The 26,058-nt window shown below is 50.9% G+C and overlaps 1 protein-coding gene across 7 annotated transcripts; it reads right to left on the reverse strand.

Annotated features, from left to right (window-relative positions):
- Nucleotides 1–596: 596 nt before the first annotated feature.
- On the reverse strand, nucleotides 597–26,058 carry LOC144718701 (uncharacterized). 7 transcript variants are annotated; one of them, XM_078594164.1, is made up of 9 exons: nucleotides 25,711–26,058; nucleotides 23,449–23,557; nucleotides 14,827–14,910; nucleotides 13,909–14,013; nucleotides 9,631–9,696; nucleotides 8,353–8,496; nucleotides 7,741–8,008; nucleotides 6,606–6,780; nucleotides 597–1,010 (listed from the first exon to the last, which is right to left on the reverse strand). In XM_078594164.1, the coding sequence occupies exons 2-9, from the start codon at nucleotides 23,503–23,505 to the stop codon at nucleotides 743–745; spliced, it is 1,167 nt and encodes a 388-aa protein (XP_078450290.1). In that variant the 5' UTR covers nucleotides 23,506–23,557; nucleotides 25,711–26,058; the 3' UTR covers nucleotides 597–742. The 7 variants fall into 7 exon arrangements, with proteins under 7 accessions (XP_078450290.1, XP_078450288.1, XP_078450289.1 ...); XM_078594162.1 differs by having other exon boundaries at nucleotides 8,341–8,496; nucleotides 25,711–26,056; XM_078594163.1 differs by having other exon boundaries at nucleotides 8,341–8,496; nucleotides 25,661–26,056.

Genomic DNA, 26,058 nt, shown 5'->3' on the forward strand with positions numbered 1-26,058 from the left:
TGCAGTTGTATTTGTCATTTTTTATTCTTCATTACCCACGGCCAACTCTCGATTACATCCATCGGTGGATACTCCGGTTTGCGGATGGACCATCTCTCCAAACAGCACAATTGTCTGCGCTCACACGGCCTGAACTATCGTGATGGGGTTATTCGCTCGTCGCCCAGTTGGCCGCGAGCGAAGTGAGCGAGCAGCCGCAACACTTTTAGGAAATGACGATCGAAGCAGACGACGACGCGGCCCAAAGTCCTCACCTCCGTTCCACGCGGGGGAAAGGCGGTCCGGCAAGCTGTCGCCGAACGCGTTTCCGCACGACGCGTTCTCGCCCCAGCGAGGTTCTCGTCACCCGGGGGCGTGTGGCTCATCCACACGCAGCCCACCTCCGCCAACTGCTTGTTGTCAATTTGTACATTTGGACGGATCACTTAAATGGGGAAAACGCATCAAACCAAACCCCTGACATCGTGCGCGACCCCCCCCCCCACCTTCCCCCCCTACCCCACCCCACCTCCCCCTCTACCCCCCCCACCACCTTCCCCCCTATCCCCCCACCTTTCCCCCCTATCCCCCCACCTTCCCCCCTATCTCCCCCCCACCTCCCCCCTACACCCACCAAACCCCTTCCCTACAGGCAGACTTCTGCGCAATTGTCGGGGCCCGGCACCGCGTTTCCATCGTGCCGCACCACAGCGGACGGCTGCTGCCACCGGGGGGGGGGGTGGGGGGGCTGCCCACCTCGGCTCTAGACTACGGCGAGCGGCGGCGGTGGCGGGGGAGGAGGAGGCCGTGCAGAGCGGCCGAAGATGTATTTCGCGACGTCGAGGAGGCAACGCTGCGCGCTCGCCGCCCGTTCACGTGTCGTCTCGGCCGCTGCCGCCGCTGCTGCTGCTGCTCGCCGCTTGCTCGTCGCCTGGGGTCGCCGCTGCGCCGACGGGGCCGTGCGGCTCGGCCCCTCGAACCGCAGGGCCGTCAGATGCTCTCGCGAGGCGCGTTTGGAGCAACGGCAGGCGCTGGGGACGAGACCAAACGAAGGGTGCTGATATATATAGGGGGTTTCTTTTCTGTTGAGTGTGTTACAAAATCGGGCACGACGAATGGAATTGAAAATGCAAATTTTTGATATTCGTAATAAAGTTTTTTTTGGGGAGGGGAGGGGCGGGGGGGGGTTAGATCGCGTAAATTTAAATGTGTCGTTCAACCCGCCACCATCGTCCGACACAGCCAATTAGTGAGGGTTGTCACGTAAACAAAACGTGCCAACTCGTGACGAGTACAGCCCACCGGTGCGTTGGAGAGTAAACCCACAACATTTACAATTGGAGTACTATTAGGCTATTTGCTAATATCGCCATTGGTGATAAAATCATCATAAAGTGGCCGGCATAGACAATTCATGAGAATAGCGACTATGCCGTAAGTGTGCAGAACAACTTTAACAGAACTAGTGAACGTGATACGATTGATCCAAATGCTAGGTTTACAAACATTTATAATATTTGCTAATCGTTTGCAGGGCTTTGACAATCCACTACTGGATAAAACGCCTCAATCGACTTCTGTAAGCCAGTTAGGTTGCCACCTCTAAAGCACAACAACAATCTGGACATGTCAATGGTGCGAGTAAAACTATCTCACAATACCGGACGTTGGGAGAACGTCAGCTGAATGCATTGTCTTGAGTGGGGCATTGCGATCATTATTATTATTGTTACGCTTCCGACAAAAACCGGAGCATTTTTATGTCCCAGGAAGACTGATAGATTTCCCAGGACAGCTGCCTGTCCTGGACGATCCTGTGAGAACCAGGACAAGGTGGCAGCCTTGCGTGTTAGTCATGGAGGTCGTTTGACCATACTTCACCACGCTGCTCAGTATGGGTTGGTGAAGAGGGCGGTGGAATGTGGGGGGGGAGCGGCTGGCAACCCAAACCCGTTTCATATATCACTCGCCGCTGGTGTTGGCCATGATTGTTGGCCATGATTGTTGGCCATGATTGAAAATTTATTTTGACGTCTCTGGATTCACAGGGCAGTGGTGAGCACCACTTTGGTAAAGGGCTGTAAACCCATCGCCATCTGAGCACGTGTCAGCATTGAGGCATTCATTGGCAGATGGATCGGATGAGTGGTCCCATCGAATCAACCCCGGCGAAGGCATCTCACGTCACACCGTTTGTGAGCAGTTCATGAAGCAAGTAAGGAAATAAACACACGGATTCGGAGCTACCCAGGAAAGCCACAGCCGTGTCCAAGGAGTCTTTTTCAGGAGGGTCCCTCCCCCCCCCCCGTCATCAAGGGTTTTAATTTTAACAATAGCCCGTCCAAGGACGGGTGTATATTAGTAAATCTGAAATATTCAATAGAAATATTGTTCAGCTCATGATTATTAATGAGGGGGGGGGTTGCCCCATGTTGAGTGACGTCACCCGCTATTGGTTATTGGGGAGGGGTGCGGCATGTGGAGTGACGTCACCCGCTCATGATTATTAATGAGGGGAGGGGTGCGGCATGTGGAGTGCGCGACCTTCTTGTGCGTTCGTGTAAAAATCCACCAACTCATGAATATTAATGAGGGGGTGGTGGGCCTCATGTGGAGTGATGTCACTCGGTGGGGGGGGTCTCATGTGGAGTGACGTCACGCGGGGGAGGGGTCTCATGTGGAGTGACGTCACGGGACGGACAGACATTTCTGGGTGATTCGAGTAGGTAATGTCTTCAACTGATTTCACGACGAGTGGTTTACACGCGCGTCGGAGGAAACCGGAGCACCCGGAGATAAGGGGCCGTCCATAAATGACGTCACGCGATTTTGAACGATTTTTGACCCCCCCCCCCCCTCGTCACATGGCGTCACAAAAAGTCAGACCCCCCCTCAAATATGACGTCACACAGCTCTGCCCCCCCCCCCCCCTAAAAAATAAAGCATGCTTCAAATCGCTTTAAACTATTCTCATTGTAGTGCGTATTTAATGTGGCGCTGCACTCTGATGCTGCAGGAGAAAACATGTATTAAAAAGTCTATTTAAATAAGTAGAAGGTGTTGTCGATATTTATTTAAAGTTGCGCATTTTGATGCGACGTCACATTTCTCAAACCCCCCCCTCGTCACACATCGTCACAGATGTCTGACTCCCCCCCCCCTAGGTGCGTGACGTCATTTATGGACGCCCCCGAAGCCACGATCTCTCTCCAGCTCACGCGAGACGGAGTGTGAACCGCCCTCTCCTGGCGACTCAAGAGTATTGGCACCTCATCATCGCCCATGGGAAAATGCAACATTTGTCGCAAAAAAAACACACCAACCCACACGCCTCCACAGCACTGGAGGCCTCAAGACCATGAGGCTTAATTAGGGGTCTAGAAACATTGAAATAAAAATTAAAACTATTTCCCTGCTTGAAACCAAATCCAGCAGCTTGTACAAAGCAGCACAAGAATCTGAGCTCTAAAGTTTTCTGCATTTTTAATCTCACACTAGGACAGGTAGATGTCATAGATATGCATGTACAGACAGTTCCCTGGGTTGTGGAACACCTGACTTAAGGTAATCCGACCTTACGGAAATGTTCCCATTAATTTTTTTCAAAAAAATCAATACGCGGAAATGTGTTGCGTTAGTTACGCAAGCGCAAGTAGTGCAGCCGCGGTGAGGTTTGCGGATGAATACCGTGGAGCGAGGAGGCGTGAGGCGGGCAGTCTTACGGATTCTAGATTTGAAGCTTTCGTGGCTGCAAGGATTCATACTCTTAGGTTTTTTCGGTGAAGTCACGTAGGTAAAAAATAAAAATAATAGAAGTAATAATAGAAATAAAATAATAAATCACTGATTTATTATTGTGATTTATGTGATTTATTGTTTTATTTCTATTATTAATTATATTAATTTTATATTTTTTTACCTACGTGACTTTACCGAAAAAGCCTTACGGATCATTCTCGGGAACCTCGAGCTTCACGATGATTAAGGTAAATGGAATTGATTTCGATTTTGGAAAAAAATTGTTCAGTGTCCGACATACGGAAAATTCGGGTTACGGATCATTCTCGGGAACCTAACCCTTCCGTAACCCGGGGACTGCCTTAAATAGAACGAGGAGCATGATGTCGTGCAATTGTATCAGTCCGCTGCCGGATGAGAACCCTCGACGCACCGTGCCCACTATGGGTGCCGCCTGACCGTTTCTGTGCTGCGCGGGTCGTGAAGATGTGGGGGGGAGGGGCATAGATATGGGGGCATGCGAAGTGTACATCGTGCCGACAAGCATTGCATGATTCTGCACTGCCCTCCGCGGCCTCTCACGGCATGTCTGTGCACGGTGGCCACCCATTCGAGCGTGGATCTGCTCAGCTCCCAATCGTCTGTCTTCCCGACAGACCTGTTCTTCACCTGAGGACGGCTGCTTGCGTTGTGGCCGAAACGTCGTGAGAATTATTTTATGTTTTATTTTATTATTTCCATTCTACGTGACTTTACCGAAAGAACCAAGAAGATGAATCCTTGCAGTCACGAAAGCTTTAAATCGAAAGATGAAGAGCATTTCTGGCTGCTGCGAGGAATCCAAGGGAAGATGCAGAAAGAGGAGTGGTGAGTGGGTGTGTTGTTGTCACCTGTGGTGTGGTGAGTGGGTGAGTGTGTTGTGACCTGCGGTGCGGTGAGTGGGTGAGTGTTGTTGTGACCTGCGGTGCGGTGAGTGGGTGAGTGTTGTTGTGACCTATAGTGTGGTGAGTGGGTGAGTGTTGTTGTGACCTGCAGTGTGGTGAGTGGGTGAGTGTTGTTGTGACGTGCAGTGTGCTGAGTGGGTGAGTGTTGTTGTGACCTGCGGTGCGGTGAGTGGGTGAGTGTTGTTGTGACCTGCAGTGTGGTGAGTGGGTGGGTGTATTGTTGTTACCTGCAGTGTGATGAGTGGGTGAGTGTTGTTGTTACCTGCAGTGTGATGAGTGGGTGAGTGTTGTTGTGACCTGCAGTGTGGTGAGTGGGTGAGTGTGTTGTTGTGACCTGCAGTGTGATGAGTGGGTGAGTGTTGTTGTTACCTGCAGTGTGATGAGTGGGTGAGTGTTGTTGTGACCTGCAGTGTGGTGAGTGGGTGAGTGTGTTGTTGTGACCTGCAGTGTGATGAGTGGGTGAGTGTGTTGTTGTGACCTGCAGTGTGGTGAGTGGGTGAGTGTGTTGTTGTGACCTGCAGTGTGATGAGTGGGTGAGTGAGTTGTTGTGACCTGCAGTGTGATGAGTGGGTGAGTGTGTTGTTGTTACCTGCAGTGTGATGAGTGGGTGAGTGTTGCTGTGACCTATAGTGTGGTGAGTGGGTGAGTGTGTTGTTGTGACCTGCGGTGCGGTGAGTGGGTGAGTGTTGTTGTGACCTGCAGTGTGCTGAGTGGGTGAGTGTTGTTGTGACCTGCAGTGTGGTGAGTGGGTGAGTGTTGTTGTGACCTATAGTGTGGTGAGTGGGTGAGTGTGTTGTTGTGACCTGCGGTGTGGTGAATTGAGTGGGTGGGTGCGTGTGTTGTTGTGACATATGGCGTGGTGAGTGTGTGAATGTGTTGTTGTGACCTGCGGTGTGGTGAGTTGGTCTGTGTGTTGAGACCTGCAGTATGGTGAGTGTGTGAATGTGTTGTTATGACCCATGGTCTGGTAAGTGGGTGAGGTAGAGAAGTCAATGAGTGAAGGTAATGTTGGTAGTAACCATGGTTATTCCAGCTTAAAGTCCACAAATTTACAATCGGGTGGCAGGGCAACACATTTAAGCGAGCAAATGCTGGACAAACTAACTGCCTGTAGAATATGTCATAATCATCCATCACCAACAACAGCTATGATCTATCCACTGCTGGATGAAGGCCTTCCCAAGTTCTTGCCAAATTTGTCTCACGATCTTGCGAAGTCAAAAATCCAAGTTTGGTTCCCGCACGTGAGCTGATTTCATCGTTCCATCTCTGCGTCGAACGCACTCCTTTTTAGGTGGGCTTCCTTCCATTGGCTGCCACTCCGTTGTTAGTCTTCACCACTGGCCATCGTCCCAGCGATCTGGCCTTCTCAAGCCTAACTTTACTTGTATGAACAGTCGATATCAACACAACGTTATTTCGTGATGCTGGTGCGTCGGAAGTGGTGCACAAGGTAGAAATAATAATAATGAAACTCAATAATAACACTACGTGGTCTTGAATGGGGAAAATAAATATATACTATAGGCGACGTTTCAGGCAATGTAATTTTATTTCCTTGACGTGAGGCATCGCATTTGGCGAGATGTTAACTCCCTCGCCTGGTGTGCAGGAGGTCGTGTATTCGATCCCAATCCCGACCCCGACGCCCGCTCTTTCGGAGCTTGCGTGTTCACTCTGCCCGTGGTCGCGTGGTCATTTTTCTCCGGGTCCTCCGGTTTTTCCACTCCAACATTTCGAATCAACGTGCGTGCAGAGTTTTTGGCTACTGTACATTCCCACACGGTGACAAGTCACTTTCGTTGCGCCGTCATTTGTGACCGCCAGGTCGCTTCTGAAAAAGAGCTCTGTAAGGCTCAGTGAGGCCTTACCTGGTAAAATAAAAATAAAAAAGTAACATTTTACGTGCGATGACGCAGCGCGGCCGTCGCGTGTGTTGCTTACTTTGGGGGGGACCCGGTTTGGGGGGGGCCGTGCGGCCTGTGGTGGCGGGGGGCAGGCGTGGGGCTGGACGCCCGAGCCGCCTCCACAACAGGGCGGCGAGCGTCACGCACAGCGCGCCCAGCGGCACCACGAGCAGTCCCCACAGTCGCTCCGAGGCCACCTCCGTCTCTCCAACCTTCCCTTAGTGGGCGGGGGTGGGTAGGGGCGTTACGGGCAGGTGGACGGATTGGGGGAGGGAGGGTGACATGGCCAAGTAGCTTCTGTTCGGTCAGATAGAGGGGGGCTCGCTCCAACGGGCATGGCAATTTTGAGTACGTAAACATCAGGGGACTCGAATTGTAAACGTCGTGGGTTTACTCTCCAACACACTGAAGTAGTAACTAATTGCCACGTTTTGTTTACGTGACAAACCACGCTTCTTGGCAGTGTCGGGTGTTGGCGGGTTTTAAGACGCATTGAAATTTACGTGATCTAACCCAGGAAAAAGCGTTATTATGGGCATGGCATGGGCTGGAGAAAAGATGGTCTGATGCGGTTTCGAAGGATGTGGAGTTGATTAGACTTGCCGATAATCTGTATGAGCGTAGTAAAGATCGGCCTCTGTGGAGGCGGTCACCCTCCAGCAACAACGGACGGAGGGCAGAGGAGCGACGCTCACAACAATAAGCAGAGTGCCGGGCAGCTAGAACGCAGCAAGTTGACACAGTAGGGGGCACAGGTGGTGCGTCTGCCAATAATTTCAGGCAGTCAACCCACGGCACCTGGGACCGTTCCGTGGCCTTCTGTCAGCAGGCCTTCGACACTTCACGTGGCCTCAAAGAGCACCTAGCATGGCACAAGCGTCGTGGTGTCATCACCGCCACTTAGTGGTGAATGGCGGCGGTTGTTGTTGTTGTTGTTTGGCGAGATGGATTGTGTCCGGCGCGACGTGCCACGCGATTAAGTCGGGGAAAGCGGGGACGGGGGGGATGAAGTTGGTGATGGTTATGGGATGGGACGAGAAGTGGGGGGGGGGGACAAGGTGGGTTCAAGGTGACAGCTGTCGGCCACATGCCAGCACCATGGCGAGAGACGTGGCCCAGGTGGGTCAGGATTGTGGGGAAGAGGCGCGCGCCACGTTCGGGGGGTCGCACACCTGCGGCGCGGGCGGCGTTCGTCTGGGACGAGACCGGCGGTGACGTCGTCTCGGCCGCGGGCCGGCACACCTCAGAGCAGACGCAAGCCTTGCCGAGCTGGGCGGCCGACTCGGTGGGCAGCCAGCGGGCGAGCACCGTGGCTGGCACCGCGCCGGGTTGCCCGTTCATGAACCGAACCGCCTGGAAGGACTTGAGCATCAGCGCGCGGAAGTAGCTGGGCGTGATCGCCTCCTTGTGCACCAGCGCGCTGAGCGAGCACGTATTCTCCTGCGCAGTCGGAGCAGGCGGGGGGGGGGGGTGAGAAGTGAAGTGAGAAGCACCAGGCAGTACCGAGTGACTGGCTGTACGACTCGTAGATGAGCAGCAACTGCCCACAAATGATAGCTCAACGAAGTGGCTTATCATTACAGCAGGGGGGAAAACCAGAGGAGGACGCAGAGAAAAAAAAACCACACGACCACGGGGAGAGACGCACGCACGCTCCAAATATACAGACGTCAGACCTCCTGCATGCCGGGCGAGGGAGTTAACATCTCGCCAACGCGTTGCCAAACAAACGACACAGAGCCGGGGGGGGGGGGGTGGCGTGTGTTGCTCACGTCCACGCTCACGCAATCGATCTGTATAGAGTTCGCGTAGTTGAAGAGGTTCTCCACGTCCCTGTACAGGCGGCCGCCCTGGTCCAGTTTACGCAGCAGCTCGCTCAGCGTGTCACCCATGATGGAGAACCACACGTGCAGGATGCAGCGGGCGTCCTGCACACGTGGCCGGCCGGGGGGGGACACACACGCAGGTACAGCGCACATCCTCAGTTATGCCGAAGACAAAGATCTCCCCCCGTGTAGCTTTATACAGACTGTTGGAGCAAGTGCTGTTAGCAAGCAGCTCGTGTCGGCTGGCACGTGAGTGGGTGGGTTGGCCAGCACCACGCCACCTGTGCCTGTCTCCCCCGTGGTGATGTTTCTACACCGCACCAGGTGCTCATTTGAGGCTGAATCGACCTATGTGAGGCCCAGGACTGGTTCAGATAATCGTCACTGGGTTTGTAGCGCGGCGCGCTAACCGCTGCGCTAATCACAACATAATTTAATGTGATTGTTTTATTTATAGTAATTGGTGTCCAGGCTAAGGCCATCAACTCACTAAACTTGAGAACCCAGCTTAATCACAGACAGCTGCTTGGCTTAAAACCATAGATTATCAACTCGGCAATGCAAACTCAGCCCTCTGATTACCAATGCAAACTCAGTTCTTTTTAGATTATCATCCAATGAGCAGGGCTGCGAAAAGGTTTTTGGAGGCCTGAGAGAAACACACGCAAACTCCAAATATAGAGACGTCAGGGTCTGGATCTGGGATCGAACCCACGAACTTTTTTTCCGAGTGAACATCTCTCCACCACCGCGCCAACTGAACTGCCCGACCCTCCACTCCCTCTCAGCAGCACTGCACTGGTAATGAGAAACTTGTGTCCGTAGCTTTTGCTAAGGGCGGCGAGGGAGGGAGGGAGGGGAGGGAGGGGAGGGAGGGGAGGGAGGTCAGGCAGGTGCCTTCGCCGCTATGGTGCTGGTAGCGCAGTAGCAGGGGATCTGGTGATGGGTTTTTGAGGGTGATTTTTTTCTTGTTGGTGTCTATGAACACAGTAACACACAATGGGACTAATGTTACACGGGAAACCCGCGTTATATCTTTGATTAAAAAGGGAGCACATAAGAAAACAACAAAAATACAAAAAAAACCGACATGATGAACGAAGTAAAGTGCCGAAAGACCGAGCATCTTTCTCGTCTGATCGTTAAAAAAAGGAGGGACGAAGGGGAGGGAGGGGAGGGAGGGGAGGGGGGAGTGGAGGGCTGGGATGGGGTGTCCATCGTGCGCCTCTCTCTCACCAGCGTGCTGTCCCCTGGGGAGAGGTGGCCCGCTGACTCGATGCAGTAGTCCTGGGGGAAGTCTGCCTTTTCGAACAGCAGCCACAAGGATGCACGCACGGTGTCATTGATGGCTTGGAAGAGGCCACTTTCGTTTGAAGCACGAGGCAAGTGAAAGCAACATTTTCATTAATTCACGGCTATTTGTCTACCGAATTTCGGATGAATGCCGCCTCCCCACGATGTGTCGAATAAGCAACGTTACTAAACAATGGCCCTTCATATTACGTAAATATATTCTCATTGTCTCGAGCTTGTTGTTGTTGTTGTTTGTGCTCGTGCACCACTCGCAACGCGTTATCGCAAAAAAAATTTCCTTAATGTTGTTGTGCATTCGTGTGTTTTTATCGGCGCAACGTGACACCGACAATCACCGCGCACATTCACAACTCCTCCTGCACAGTATCCATGCCGCAGCCTGCCGCCCCCGCACTCCCGCCGACCCACAGATTGAGAACCACCGCGGTAGGCGATCGGATCGTCGCCCTACCCTCAGCTGGAGGGCCTCCAGAGATGAAGTGAAAAGTGATTTCGTTTGTGAATGCTGAATTTTATTTGTTGTTAGCCTTGTCAAAAAATGTAATTAAAATTTTCTTTAACTTTGTTTTCCTTTTGAAAATATTACTGGTGGCCTCACAGTACATGTGTAATAAAAGACTCGGACGCTTCTCTCTGTCCTGTGTCCTCTATTTGGGTTCGATCTCTTTTCCCTCACGGCACTCCCCTATATACTCTCTGCTCTGCAGCCCCAGGCTGCTGTCGCTCACGTAGCCCACGTCACTTCCGGGAGGTCGTTTACGCCCGCATTACACCTGTAGTCCCGGGGCCTACAAAATTGTAATCCGGCCCTGCCTCCCCTTCTGATCTCAACCACGCTGACCGTACAGACCCAAGCAGTCTGACCTAAATGTTTGTTGCTCGTGGGCTTCAGTCATGGGAGGTTGCAAACTCTGCCCTGGTGTTTTTTTTTTGCATTTTACCATCTCGGGTGACACATGATGCGGGCGAATTTCATTGCGAATGTGGCAAGCAACGGCGGGTGCTTGGATCGGTGGTTTTCTCGTGCAATCCGTGCAGTTTTGCGGGGAAAGTGTATCCCGGCAGGAGCCCAGCACAGGCGCATTGCCGCGTGTTGCCTTTGGTTTAGAATTAACCCGCAGGCGTTATCGGAGACTGCAAAACGCCAAGGTGGAGCGTGCAGATAAACCCAGTTGCCACTGCCTGCCACTAACGAGTCCGGAGCCAGGCGATCGTGGCGAGATGTTATCTACCTCGCCCGGTATACAGGAGGTCGTGGGTTCGATCCCGTACCCTTGACGCCTGCTGCTGTATATTTGGAGTTTGCGTGTCTCTCTCTCTCCGTGGTTGCTTGGATTTTAGTTTTAGAGAGGAGGAAGAACACAAAAACTGAACCGCTTGTTGTTGTATTCTGTTTGTTGTACGGTGTGAAAGAAGTTCAACATACGTACAGCTAGGATCGAGATGGTCGTGACTTGGGGAGGCCTTTCAACCAGCAGTTGATTGATCATGGCTGATGATGATGATTACGTTTATTAGTGCCCTAGGTGACATATGCAGAGGTTAGAGGTCACCTCTGAAATGCATTTTCGACCCACGCCACTGCCCTAACCGCGATAGATAACGACCCCCAGCCCCGTCTCCTTAATACAACCGCAACAGATAACCACATTATTTGGGCAATGACTGACAGCGTTGCGGAAGGGCAAACAACTCGCAAAAAATCTACACGGTCAATAAAAGTGTCTTGAAAAGTGTATAATCAGTGATGTATTTAGCAACGGACATTCTCCAAGGCAACTGTTTCGAATCGTTACCAGACGAGTCAAACTGCCCCAAACTCGAAGCAGTGCCTTGCAATGCCATGCCAACCCAATTGATTTTAACCTGACGGGATTTTTGTTTGTGTGTTTGCTAACCCCTTCACCGCAGTCCAATTTCAAACGAAAGGATGCCGTCAAATATTTAGGGTTTTTTATTTTTTACACGTACACATTTGTATAAAGCGGTAGGATTTATTTTCAAAATTCTCCCGTAAAAAAAACAGTTGAAAGGAGTGTCCCACGTGATGCTCTCCGTCAGGCAGGGTGTGGGCAAAGTCTCCCCTTGCACAGAGACTATCCAAGGCCACGTCTTTTCAAGCTCAATGCCAATTAATTAATCATCACTTGTTTTTCTTCGAAGGAGACATCACGGCGAGACCACTCCCGCTACTGCTCCTGGCGCGGCGATCTGGGCTTGACCCTCTGTTTGTGAAATCGTAGTTCTTTCTCTGCATCTACATCAGCCCACGCGAAAGAAGAAGACTTGATGTTGACTTTCGCCCGGGTCGGTGGTGGCCCATGCCTGTAATCCAGCACTGCGGAGGCGCGAGGGTTGGTGAGTCGCACACACGTCGTGCTGTTTAGGGTATTTGGCTGCTGCGATGAATGTCCACACGATAAGCCACTTCGTTGAGCTATCATTTGTGATAGCCAGGTTGCTTCTGAGAAATATAACTATTAATAGCTCAGTGGGTCTTACCTCGAAATATATATATAGTTTTAGTTTAATAATTGTAAAACTCCCTTCCCGTGGCCATCAGGGGAAAGTTGCATCTGTATGGGATAATGTGTTGCCCCCACTGGCACGAGTGGGTTTTCCCCGAGTGCTCCACTTTCCTCACATGTAAACAATCATTAATTGGCTGAACACAATCCTGCGGAGGGAGCTGGTAGGAACGTTGGGTTGCTCGGTCAATGGCCAGGGTCAACGGCGGCGTGGTGTATTCCGCAAATATGCCCGACTGTGAGGGCGGGCACAAGCCGGCGTGAGTAGGTTAAACGTTGAGTTTTATAAGGGCACCACGGGGTGACCAGCCCCTCCCCACCCAGCCCCACCCCTCCCACCCCCCACCCAGCCCCACCCTCCCCACCCAGCCCCTCCCCACCCTCCCCACCCAGCCCCTCCCCACCCTCCCCTCCCCACCCAGCCCCTCCCTCCCCACCCAGCCCATCCCTGCACGACGGACACAATAATCCCCTGTGGGCTGGTGTAACCAGGAGGTTCCTACCAGTAAAAACCTTCATACAAAGAGGACCGCAGAGCTCTGGGGCAGTATTCACCATCTGCTCCCGCTTGTCTGTGGCTCCTGTCCTCTCTAAGACGTATGTTTTGCACACCTATCGTGTTTCTGCATTGTTTGCTGTTGTTCCGTTCTGACGCAATGCCCCTACCGGACATCTGTGCAAAAAGAGCTTCACAGCTCATCGGATTTCTCCTGCAGTGTAAATAAATATCCTGACGCCTACGCTCGACTTCTCTTGAACAGTGAGCGAATATTGCGCGGCGGCGCGTTTTAAGTTGGCGCTTTTTATTTATTTATTTAGGTAATTTGGAACCTACGAAGCTCAGGATTCTTCAACAAAACAGTTGCATTGCGCTGGTGAGTAAACGCTATCTTTGCAACGCGTCGCCATCGGCAGTGGTATTTACTGTAACTAAGACAGCAGTATTGCAACATTACTCACCATTTAATATCACTAGTCAACTATACCTAACCATTCAAATGGTGTCTTTCCGACAGCCTGTTCTTCACCTGAGGACGGCTGCTCACGTTGTGGCCGAAACGTCGTGAGAATTGTATTTTATTATGTTTTATTTTTAATTATTTTATTATTTCCCTTCTACGTGACTTTACCGAAAGAACCAAGATGATATACCTAACCAGTAACACCACGTAAATGTTGACCTTATATTCACATCTTTAACATACATTTGTATAATCTAACAACCATCTAGTACAACTACGACTAACCAGTTTCATCACGTTAGCATATATAAATGTATATCACAGTACCACAGATAACAATATTTATTGTAAGCTAAAAGTAACTGAACTTATTGTGAATCCATTAACCTCCAAGTATCACTTCCTGACATTCCTCGCTGCTGGACGCACGTTGATGATGACACTCCCCCCCCTCCTATTTAAGGCCCAAGAGTAGAGAAACTTTTTCACACTTCAAGGCAGCTGCCTGATGATGCCGGTTGCAACGAACAGTCGGAAGGTTGCACCCATTCAAACGTCGCGACATTACTCTCCAACACACCGGTGCTGCTGAAGAACTTCTAGATCCGCACGTGGTGACGGCGGTATGAATCAATCTCCACGTGTCGGGTTCGGAGGAGGGTTTCACGACGCATTTCGTTTTTTGTGCCGTCGATTGCGAATCAAGTTACCATTGCGCTCAGGTAGGCCGCGGGCCTGCTGATGTTCAGATTGCCGCACGCGGCCGCGCTGCTCCACAGAGCGGCGCAGATGATGGCGACGGCCCAGAGCATCACCTGCAAACACAGAAACCCACGAGGCACAACCACGTGACGTGCCGCCATGATTTGAAGGGCGCCGTGGTGGCGAGAGACGGGTCGACAGGTCACCTCTCACGCTGGTGAGAGGCACATAAAGGCCACCCCCCCTCCCAGCCTTCTACTCCCCCCACCTCCCCCCCCGCCCCCCGGCCCCCCCCCCTCGCCCCCAAGCAAAATCTGCAGAAAAAAGTTGCTCATCAACAGCGTCGTGCCGCTGAGAGGGAGCGGAGATTTGGGTAGTTTTGGCGACGTGGTGGCGAGATGTTAACTCCCTCGCCTGCTATGCAGGAGGTCCGTGGGTTCGATCCCGACCTGACGCCTGCTGTATATATTTTTGGAGTTGGCACGTCTCTCTCCCCGTGGTTGCGTGGATTTTTCTTCGGGGTGCTCCGTTTTTTATTCCCTCCAAACTTAGAAAAATGCGCTTAGAGTATTGGGTTGCTCTTAATGTAGTCGTGGTGATCATTGCACTTTGTTGGTATCATTTGTAACTTGCTCCCAAAGATGTACGTGCACATTTGTTTTCATCCCTTATTCTGTTTTGTTTGAGTTGTGTGTGTGTGCCATTTCATTTGTCCATCCATGTAACACCCATCGGTTTCACATTAACTTAACCTGTGACGATACGCAAAGTGTGATGTTGGTCTACTCTTTGCACGCTGGTCAGGTATATATACACACACAGTGTATACATGTGTACATAACGCTGTATAGACACTGCCTCGGTGTACAGGGACTCCTCTACTTGGCAATATTCGACTCACGAAATTTTCAGAGACACGAACAAACCTGTCCGTATGTCCAGTTGCGTGTTCGGACCCAGAGTCGTAATTGCAACCGCCGCGCAAGAGATGGGGGCGGTGGCATCTCCATCTGCAGAACACGAATGACCAGTGGCACCTACGTCTACATGAGATTATACAACTCCTAGAGCCATTCCCCGTGTTCAGTATTCGTGCCGTACAACGTGTTTGGAATTGACAGGAGTAAAGTTGGACTTACGAACAATTCGACTTACGAACAGACCTCTTGTAAGTAGAGGAGCCCCTGTACAGGAATGGGGTGGACCGGCTGGACGCGTGCGGTGGGGATAAAGTCTGGGAAAGCCCCCACCTCTTCCCAAGAATAGCTGCCCAGTGAGGAAGAGTAGGCCAAAACACCCCATCGGGATGGCCCGTCTATATTCGAGGCGCGAGCGAGAAATTGCAGGGCTGCCCCTTCTACCACCGAAGCTTCTCAGTCCTTATTTTTTGTCCGTATAAAAATTGTGTCGCAAAAGTTTGAGAAAATCAGGATAAGACGTTCAGGCGATAACAGGGAAATAGTTCTACTTAAAGAAGACTATAATGCTTCCATAGCGTGTGCCTATTCAGCCGTGCCATGTTTGGGCTGCTTGTGAAATGATTTATATTGCAGGCGTTTCTTGCCAAGCACCGTATACGGATGCACAAATCGTGTGCCTTCCTGCCTTTCGACTGTGCTCTACCCCATTTATTTATATCGCTGGATGAGCAGAGCAAGGTTGGGAGGCGGGGGAAGGGGTGAATTTAAGGCCGCGCACGGAGATGGAACGTGCACGTGTGCTATGATGAACTTTCTTCGCACAATACGCAGCCTCGACTTTTGGATTGCGATTCCAGTTGCGCTCATGACCCGCTGCACTCTGGCGGCGTCTTTAGAGAGTTGGTACACACGTGTGTACAGTACTGCGACGTGCACAGCCTTCCCTGGGCAGCATGCCAAGTGTGTATCTGGTTGAGTAAAACCGGCTGAATTTACAACTCACCATTGCGCAACCACGCACGCGCGTGACGGCCAGTACAGCATCGTTTTTTTTTAAATCCAATTTTTGATGTACGTACTGTAGGTTGAACTTCTTTCGCACCGTACGTAGCAGACCGTGCTAATCGGAAGTGCGGACGAGGGCCTCGTCACGTCACGCGAGTCGTGAGGGTTATGTTTGACCATACAGGGGACTCCTCTGCTTACGAACGAGTGATATTCCGGAGGTATGATCGTAAGTGAATTTGTTCGTAAGTCCAACTTTACTCCTGTCGATTCAAAACATGTTTTTACGGTACGTGCACTTAACAGGGGAATTGGCTGTAAAAACTTGTATAATCTCCTGTAGATTTAGATGCCGCTGGTTCTTCACGTTCTGCAGATGTAGATGTTACTGGGTCTTCACGTTCTGCAGATGTTGATGCCGCTGATTCTTCACGTTCTGCAGATGTAGATGCCACTGGTTCTTCACGTTCTGCAGATGTAGATGCCGCTGGTTCTTCACGTTCTGCAGATGTAGATGCCGCTGATTCTTCACGTTCTGCAGATGTGGATGCCACCACCGCCATCTATTCGTCTGGCGGACGAACTTACGACTCTCGGTCCAAACATGCTACTGAACCTACGGACGGGTTTGTTCGTATCTCTGGACGTTCGTAAGTCGAGTGTTCGTAAGTAGAGGAGACCCTGTACACTACTTCATTTTGGGCAATACTGGGTTTGTGAAGGCGGATTGGATTGACGCGGGAGGATAGAGGCACTACCCAGCTGTGCTTATTGCTGCAGTTCCCTCTGCTGCCCAATCCACACCATCTCAAAGACCTCTCACGCAGCCTGTTCAGTGGTCGCTGCTCCGAGCAGCATTCCGGGATTTAAACCCCCGCTTGGATTCCGAGATCTCACGAGATCGACCGAGAGCGTTCCGGGTGATTTGGTTGCAGGCTGTACAACTGCATTCATCTAAAATTGACCGTGAAGCAAGGCCGTAATTATGATATATATTGGGGGTGTCCCCCCCAATATGCTCAAAATGCCCCCCCCCCCAATATATTGATATAAAATAGATTTTTGTTTATATGATTGTGGTTATGGTTGTACTTTATTTATCCCTAATCTCTGCCATAACATACAATGAAGAAAAGGTAAAAAAGAAAAACAGAGCAATGTAATACAATACACTATTATACATTATTGTAAAACGTAAATAAAAGTCCATCCAATGTGTTAGTGAATTTTTTTTACATATATTTTAGGCACGAAATGGCAGGAAATGAGTTTACAAATTTAGAATTTTTTTTCGGGGGGAGGGACCCCCAGACCCCCTGGAAGATTTGGTCCCCCCCAATGTTGACTCCATGCCGCGAAGGGTTAAGTGGTGACGCTCCTGTGGCGACGTGAACGACTTCATAGGCTTGGAGGGAGGGGGGTACGTAAGTCATTTGACTCGCGCGGACGCACCCAGGCTATTGCATACCGCCGCTCCTCTTGCCCCATCACACCGCTACGCTCACGGTCTCGAAGACTTGACGCTGTAGGGGCACTCGTGGAGTTTGTCACGGGCGCCCCAACTCGTGGCTCTCGCTACCGTGGGCGGACCAAGGCACCTCCTGTCCCTACGCTCGCTACGCCACTCTGACTCACATTTATCTCCATCGGTGATGGAAAAGTCGCATCGCTATCTTCGTGACCAGTTACACCCACACACATATCTGGCCTTGCTCAGCAATCGTGATTTAAAAAAATATATATATATCAAGAATTTGGTGCTGCTGCCGCTGCGTTAGCTATGGTGGACAAGCACAATTAAAAAAAAGTGTGCTCCGTAGGACCATTGCCCAGAACGTCGTCCATTAGATTGTTTTTTTCGTCGAAAAAACTAAAACTTAATAACAACAGCAGTTTCAATTCTATCCAAGTGTGGCTAATCCATGCTGTGGACTAACCGTCATTAATGGACACTGTACAACGAGCCATTCATTAAATGGTTCCTCATTAATTATCCCAACAACAAAAAATCCAGTGCTGTGTTTTATGGAAATTCATGCTGATCTTGACTTAAAGCTTTCGTGACTGCAGGAATTCAAATTCTTTGGGTCTTTCGGTAAAGTCACGTAGATAGGTTCAAAGAAAATAACAAAAAAAAACTACGACGTTTCAATCGCAACACAAGCGGGCGTCATGCTGATTGTGCGTGGCAACCCAGAATCCAACACGAGCAGCACCTGTGTTGGATTCCGGGTTCCACCTCTGATCGCTCCGCGCCGGGTTGCGTGACACGCGCCGCGCGCATGTTGACAGCAACAACATCGACAATCGGGTAATACACGTGTACGTCTCCAGCTACTGCATCCGTCTCGCCACGTGAATAACAAAAGTTTTTTTCCCATACCCCTATCAGCCCACAGCGGTTGTCTGGGAGTAGCATGATACAAATCCGTAAGTTACGAGAACTAATGTAACCCATAATAGAGGGTTTTTTTGGGTGAGATCGCGTAAATATATAAATGTGTCGTTAAACCCGCCACCACCCGACACAGCCAACTAGTAAGGTTTGTCACGTAAACAGAACGTGGCCAATTTGTTACTAGAACAACACACCGGTGTGTTGGAGAGTCAAGGCACAACATTTACAAACTGAGTACGACGTTTCGCCAGTAATTGCAACTAGCGTCATCAGGTGACGGCCAAGTCAAATTGTAAATGTTGTGGGTTTACTCTCCAACACACAACCGGTGTGCTGTACTAGTGACGAATTGGCCACGTTCTGCTTACGTGACAAACCTTACTAGTTGGCTGTGTCGGGTGGTGGCGGGTTTAACGATACATTTATATATTTACGCGATCTCACCCAAAAAAACCCCTCTATTATGGGTTACATTAGTTCTCGTAACTTAAGGATTTGTATCATGCTACTCCCAGACAACCGCTGTGGGCTGATAGGGGTATGGGAAAAAAACGTTTTGTTATTCACGTGGCGAGACGGATGCAGTAGCTGGAGACGTACACGTGTATTACCCGATTGTCGATGTTGTTGCTGTCAACATGCGCGCGGCGCGTGTCACGCAATCCGGCGCGGAGCGATCAGAGGTGGAACCCGGAATCCAACACAGGCGCTGCTCGTGTTGGATTCTGGGTTGCCACGCACGATCAGCATGACGCCCGCTTGCGTTGTGTTGCGATCGAAACGTAGTTTTTTTTGTTATTTTCTTTGAACCTATCTACGTGACTTTACCGAAAGACACAAATAATTTGAATTCCTGCAGTCACGAAAGCTTTAAGTTAAGATCAGCATGAATTTACATAAAACACAGCACTGGGTTTTTTTTGTTGGGATAATTAATGACGAACCATTTAATGACGGTTAATCCACAGCATGGATTAGTCACACTTGGATAGAATTGAAACTGCTGTTGTTACTGAGTTTTAGTTTTTTCGACGAAAAAAACTATCTAATAGATGACGTTTTGGGCAATGGACCTACGGAGCACACATTGTATTAATTGTGCGTGTCCACCACAGCCAACGCAACAGCAGCAGCACCAAATTCTTGATATATATATTTTTTAAAATCACGCTTGCTGAGCAAGGCCAGATATGTGTGTGGATGTAACTGCTCACGAAGATACCGATGGAGATAAATGGGAGTCAGAGTGTCGTAGCGAGCGTAGGGACAGGAGGTGCCTTGGTCCGCCCACGGTAGCGAGAGCCACGAGTTGTGGCGCCCGTGACAAACTCCACGAGTGCCCCTACAGCATCAAGTCTTCGAGACCGTGAGCCTAGCGGTGTGATGGGGCAAGAGGAGCAGCGGTATGCAATAGCCTGGGTGCGTCCGCGCGAGTCAAATGACTTATTGGGGCCCCACCTCACCCATTGCCGTACCCCCCCCCCCCCCACCTGAGCCTATGAAGTCGTTCACGTCGCCACAGGGACGTCACCACTTAACCCTTCGCGGCAAGGCCGTAGCCGTGGAGTCAACATTGGGGGGGACCAAATCTTCCAGGGGGTCTGGGGGTCCCCCCCCCCAGAAAAAAAATCTAAATTTGAAAACTCATTTCCTGCCATTTCGTGCCTAAAATAGATATTTAAAAAATCACTAATACATAGGATGGACTTTTATTTATGTTTTACAATAATGTCTAATAGTGTATTGTATTACATTTCAGTTTTTTCGTTTTTACCTTTTCTTGTTTCAATGTGTATCATGGCAGAGATTAGGGATAATAAAGTACAACCATAACCACAATCATATAAACAGAAATCTATGTTATAGCAATATATTGGGGGGGGGGCATTTTAAGCATATTTGAATATTGGAGGGGACACCCCCAATATATATATTATAATTACGGCCTTGCTTCACGGTCAATTTTAGATGAATGCAGTTGTACAGCCAAATCACCCGGAACGCTCTCGGTCGATCTCGTGAAATCTCGGAATCCAAGCGGGGGTTTAAATCCCGGAATGCTGCTCGGAGCAGCGACCACTGAACAGGCTGCGTGAGAGGTCTTTGAGATGGTGTGGAGTGGGCAGCAGAGGGAACTGCAGCAATAAGCACAGCTGGGTAGTGCTTCAATCCTCCCGCGTCAATCCCACTACGTGTTAAACTAACGAAAATAACCCCATAATTACCGAAGTAGGACTAACGCAGCCCCGGAAAAAAAACCCCGCAAGTTTCAAACAGACAAGCAAGCACGTGTGAAGCTCACGCAGGGGCTGTTCATGATTGATGTATTTTGTTAAATCAAGTGGCGCCACAACACGCGGCACGGGGCAAGGAGGACATCACGCGGAGGGCAGCGGCACGTGTCGTGTAAGGGGTGGCGGCCTTCACTTCACACGGACCCCCCCTCCCTACCCGAGACTTGAGTTCATGCGAACCCACAGCCACGTAAAGGGGCCCGAACCGCTTGCGAACAGACCCGCAAATCGAGTTCCTTTGACCCGTCACTGCAAGCGCCTGAGCCGCACTGATCGGACACCAAAGGGCTGTTATTTAAAACTGCCAAACGCTGTTCGGGATTTGAGCGTGCGCCGAGTCACGTGTTGTCCTTGCCTCGCAGCTCCGAGCAGCACGGTTGGCAGCGTATGGTGCGAAAGAAGTTCAACATACATGCACAGTGTCACTGCGAGACACCCTTTTTCAGCGAGTGGCAGCACTGACTAAGGTTGTGCGTAAATGCGCATTTGAAAGCCCAAAAAGGTATTTCGCCATTGGTGTGGACCGTACTCGAGTCATGATGCAGGGCATGCAGCAACACTCGCGTTCGGTACGGCACGTGCAACTTGGCTTTCATCTCAAACATGGGACGTGTGTGTGGAGTAGAGAAGTAGTCGAATTGTGACGGCTGGGGCACTGGCGAGAGAGGACCTCTGTGAAGCGACTGGACGGCTGAGAGCTTCACGGTTCATCGGATTCCTCCTCCAGTCTAAATAAAGATTGCTGATTCTGTTGATCGACGCATCATCACGGCGGCGGCGATTTTTTTCTTTCAGCGGGTCCTCCGGTGTTTTTCTCTCCACATTTAGAAACGTGCATTGAGATGATTTCGATTATTTTCGTGCGAAAAATACCCAAATGATGGGCCGCTTTGTCGGGCTGTTATTTGTGGCCAGGTCACTTCTGAAACAGAAGTTAATAGCTCTGTGGGCTCTGCCTGGTGGGATGGGAATGGTGTAGTTGTATTTGTATAAATCTATGTGTGTCGTTTACCAGAGGTGTGGACTCGAGTCATGTGACTTGGACTCGAGTCAGACTCGAGTCATGAATTTGATGACTTGCGACTCGACTTGGACTTGCATAACAATGACTTTGTCCCACCTATGAGATGTGGACTCGAGTCATGTGACTTGGACTCGAGTCAGACTCGAGTCATGAATTTGATGACTTGCGACTCGACTTGGACTTGCATAACAATGACTTTGTCCCACCTCTGTCGTTTACCTTTCATGTACTTTGCACCACTATCGTGTTCTTGTGCTGTTTGTTGTCGTAACGTTCTCACCCGCCCCGACTGGACATCTGTGAAAACGAGCCTTAGAGCTCATCGGATTCCTCCAGTATCAATACATATTCCGATTCTGATAACTTTGCGCGTGTAAAGTTATTCTCCCTAATTGCTGTACATACGCCGATATAGCACATCTTAATTGAACATTCGCGCATTTTGTTTTTTTTGTTACAGTAGTCAATTTCCGGGTTCTTTTCCGACACCACTAAAAGTGAATCAAACGATCTGACTCTTGACAGAGCAACGTTATAATTGGAAGCTGACTGATTTGTTGCAGACATCCACCGCATTTTATGTACAGGGACTCCTCTACTTACGAACGAGTTAGGTTCCACAGGTCTTCATCTTCTTGGTTCTTTCGGTAAAGTCACGTAGGAGGGAAATAATAAAATAATAAAAATAAAACATAATAAAATAATTCTCACGACGTTTCGGCCACAACGCAAGCAGCCGTCCTCAGGTGAAGAACAGGTCTGTCGGAAAGACAGCGTCTGAACATGTTATTATGTTTTATTTTTATTATTTTATTGTTTCCCTTCTACGTGACTTTACCGAAAGAACCAAGAAGATGAATCCCTGCAGTCACGAAAGCTTTAAATCGAAATTTCACAGGTCTGTTCGTAAGTCGATTTGTTCATAAGTCCAACTCTACTCCGGTCGATTCCAAACACGGTGTACGGCGTGTACACGAAACACGGGGAATGTCTTTACAAGTCGTATAATCTCCGGTAGCCGTAGATGTCACTGGTTCTTCACGTTCTGCAGATGTAGATGCCACCACCGCCGTCTATTGCGCGGCGGTTGAACTTACGACTCTCGGTCCGAACGGGCGACTGGTCGTACGGACCGGGTTTGTTCGCATCTCTGAAAGTTCGTAAGTCGATTGTTCGTAAGTAGACGAGTCCCTGCATATCGATTTGGTTTGAGCGGAATGCGTGACGTCAGACGGCCCGCTGGCGAGGCACTCGAGACATTCCCGTTACACCACAGCAGATCGCTCTCTGCATTACTGTATAATTGCTGAGTCGACCTAGGGGAGGCCCAGGACCGGTTTTAGAGAATCTTCACCGGTGTTGGCCGTGAATGGGAATCGAACTCGGCTCACCATGTTCGCAGCGCAGTGCGCTAACCGCTACACTACCGCTCCCCCCCACACACACGTATACAAAATGCATGCACACACGCGTACGGACATGTACGGACACATGCACACGAAGGGGTGGGTGCCCAACACCACGCCCCAACGCGTTCGTGTGCTGATGTTTACACACCGCAGCAGGTACTAGGGGAAGTGGAAACATTTGGCCACTGTTATTGGTCGTGAGCGGGGATCGAACTCGCGTTCGTAGCGGAGCGCGCTTGCCCCTCCACTGCGGCATATGATCAGAACGCACGCGGGCACCCTCTAACAAAGACAAAGATCCCCCGTGTAGACTTAACAGACTGTTGGGCCAAGTGCTGTTAGCGATCACCTCTGAAGGCCGGCACGGCACAGGAGGTGGGGGGGGGGGGGGCAGCAACCACGCCCGCACGCCTTTGTCTCCCTCGTGGCGACGTTTGCACACCGCACCAGGTACTCATTTGATGCTGAGTCGACTCACACACGCGCGCGCGCACGCACCTGTACATAGGCAGAAGTCCGCGTACAGGCTGCAGGCAGTGATCTTCCCTCTGGCATCTCACCCGGGGTTGTCCCCAGCCGCTCCCCGTCTGCGCAGCCTGGCGCAGCGCTGCATAGGACATCAGCAGCAGACGAAAGGTGTGGTGAGTGGCGTGGGGGCGGCGGGGGGGGGTCAGACTTTCACTTCCCTGCTATTTTCTCTCAGCTCAAGGCTCTTCAACCCCATCGGGTGGGTTTGAGTGTCTGAGCCGTCCGTTGTGTTTCTTTAAATAAATCGAAATAGCCCCAACCCCGTCCTCACTCCCAACAACACCCCCCCACCCACCTCAACTTTCCCTGGAATTCCCCTCCCTCCTCCACTTAATTTGCATGCAACTTGGCTCGGCAAAGATGCAGACTAACGCACAATTATTTGGTGGCGTACACCGTCGGCAGTGGCCCTCTCCTTCTTTCGTACGGCCTGACGTGGACGCAGGGTCCGACAGCTCCATCACCTCTGGCCAACGTGGGAGCAGTCCAAATGCGCTCTAGAGCTCCCTCGAGAGGAAGCCCATCCGCCAGACGTGGCGTGAGTAGGCAATTGCAGGGCTGCGCCCTCACCTTTTTACACACGAATATTAACGCACCCGAAGGCAGGCTGTCATACAGACGGATTGTCTTTTAAAACCTAATCATCTAATCAGACTGATCACATTCAGCACTTGTTAAAAAACACTCACCAGGTGCCTGAAACTGAGCTTCACCGCTCAGCACACACCACTCAAGATCACCAGAGGTGCACTACTCACCACACTCACCACTCAGCAGACACCACTCACCACACTCACCACTCACCACACCCACCACTCAAGTTCACCAGAGCTGCACTACTCACTACACTCACCACTCAGCACTCACCACTCAAGATCACCAGAGATGCACTACACTCACCACACTCACCACTCAGCACTCACCACTCAAGATCACCAGAGGTGCACTACACTCACCACTCAGCACTCACCACTCAAGATCACCAGAGGTGCACTACACTCACCACTCAGCACTCACCACTCAAGATCACCAGAGCTGTACTACACTCACCACACTCACCACTCAGCACTCACCACTCAAGATCACCAGAGGTGCACTACACTCACCACTCAGCACTCACCACTCAAGATCACCAGAGCTGTACTACACTCACCACACTCACCACTCAGCACTCACCACTCAAGATCACCAGAGGTGCACTACACTCACCACACTCACCACTCAAGATCACCAGAGGTGCACTACACTCACCACACTCACCACTCAGCACTCACCACTCAAGTTCACCAGAGGTGCACCACTCACCACACTCACCGCTCAGCAGACACCAACCTTTATCTGACAATCACTACTCTTCGTTTAACACCAGTCATCGCAATAATACACCACGTTGCTCACCTGACAAGAGACACTCACTGCTCACGATTCTTCGTCTGGCGCCAGACGTCCAGTAAACGTTATGCCAACTTTGGGCGAACGGCTCCAACCACTGGGTGAACCGCTCACCAAACACCGCTCACCAAGTGCCCACCACTCACACGACACTCCCTTCTCACGCTCACCTCGCACGCTTACCACTCGACACTACTCACTCTTCTCACCAGACACTCGTCAGTTTAACACGTAGTAGTCGGGCTGTCGCGAACAAGGTCATCCACAATATAGCTTTTGTTTGGGTTAGAACATGTAAATATAAATGTGTCGTTAAACCCGCTACCACCCGACACAGCCAATAAGTAAGGTTCGTCACGTAAACAGAACGTGCCGATTCGTTACTAGTACAGCACACCGGTGTGTTGGAGAGCCAAGCCAAAACATTTACACATTCACAGACGCTCCCAAGAGACACCTACCACGCACCACTCCCAAGACACCACTCACCACTCACTCCCAAGACACACCTACCACTCACCACTCACCAGACACATTCACCACTCACCAGACACACAGCGAGATACACCTACCACTCACCACTCACCAGACACATTCACTACTCACCAGACACACAGCGAGATACACCTACCACTCACCACTCACCAGACACATTCACCACTCACCAGACACACAGTGAGATACACGTACCACTCACCACTCACCAGACACACTCACCACTCACCAGACATACAGCGAGATACACCTACCACTCCCCACTCACCACTCACCAGACACATTCACCACTCACCAGACACACAGCGAGACACGGGCAATGCGGCGAGATCATCCGTCACCCACCCGAGTACTCGGCTCGCCTCCGCGTCCCGGGGGGTCAGCGACCAGCGGTCGATCCGCGATCGCCACGCGGAGTTCGCTCTGCGCACTGCGCTCGAGTCCACGGCACCGCGACTGCCACCCAACGAGGGGCCGCCTCGGGCATTTTATTGCGAACGTGCCCCCCCCCCCCCCCCCGTTGAGGTTTCCTGCAGATCTGCGCGGAATTTATTTTTTTGTAATTACCCCACGGACACCGTTGGAAACGGTGGTCACGCATCCACTTTCACTTTCTGCGTCTCTCCCTCCCCGTCTCGCTCTCGCTCTCTCTCTCTGTGCCTATTTCTCGCCCGACGCCGCCCTTGTGACGTA

The sequence above is a fragment of the Lampetra planeri genome, chromosome 5 (assembly GCF_965212315.1).
Source record: "Lampetra planeri chromosome 5, kcLamPlan1.2.h2, whole genome shotgun sequence".
Classification (NCBI taxonomy): Eukaryota; Metazoa; Chordata; class Hyperoartia; order Petromyzontiformes; family Petromyzontidae; genus Lampetra; species Lampetra planeri.

Coding starts and splice junctions, on each gene's coding strand:
- LOC144718701 (XM_078594162.1), bottom strand. CDS start 23,505: ATGCCAGAGGGAAGATCACTGCCTGCAGCCTGTACGCGGACTTCTGCC. Junction 14,911..23,448: donor GGACTTCTGCCTATGTACAG/GTGCGTGCGCGC, acceptor CGTGTTCTGCAG/ATGGAGATGCCACCGCCCCC. Junction 14,014..14,826: donor GCAACTGGACATACGGACAG/GTTTGTTCGTGT, acceptor CTGTGTTTGCAG/GTGATGCTCTGGGCCGTCGC.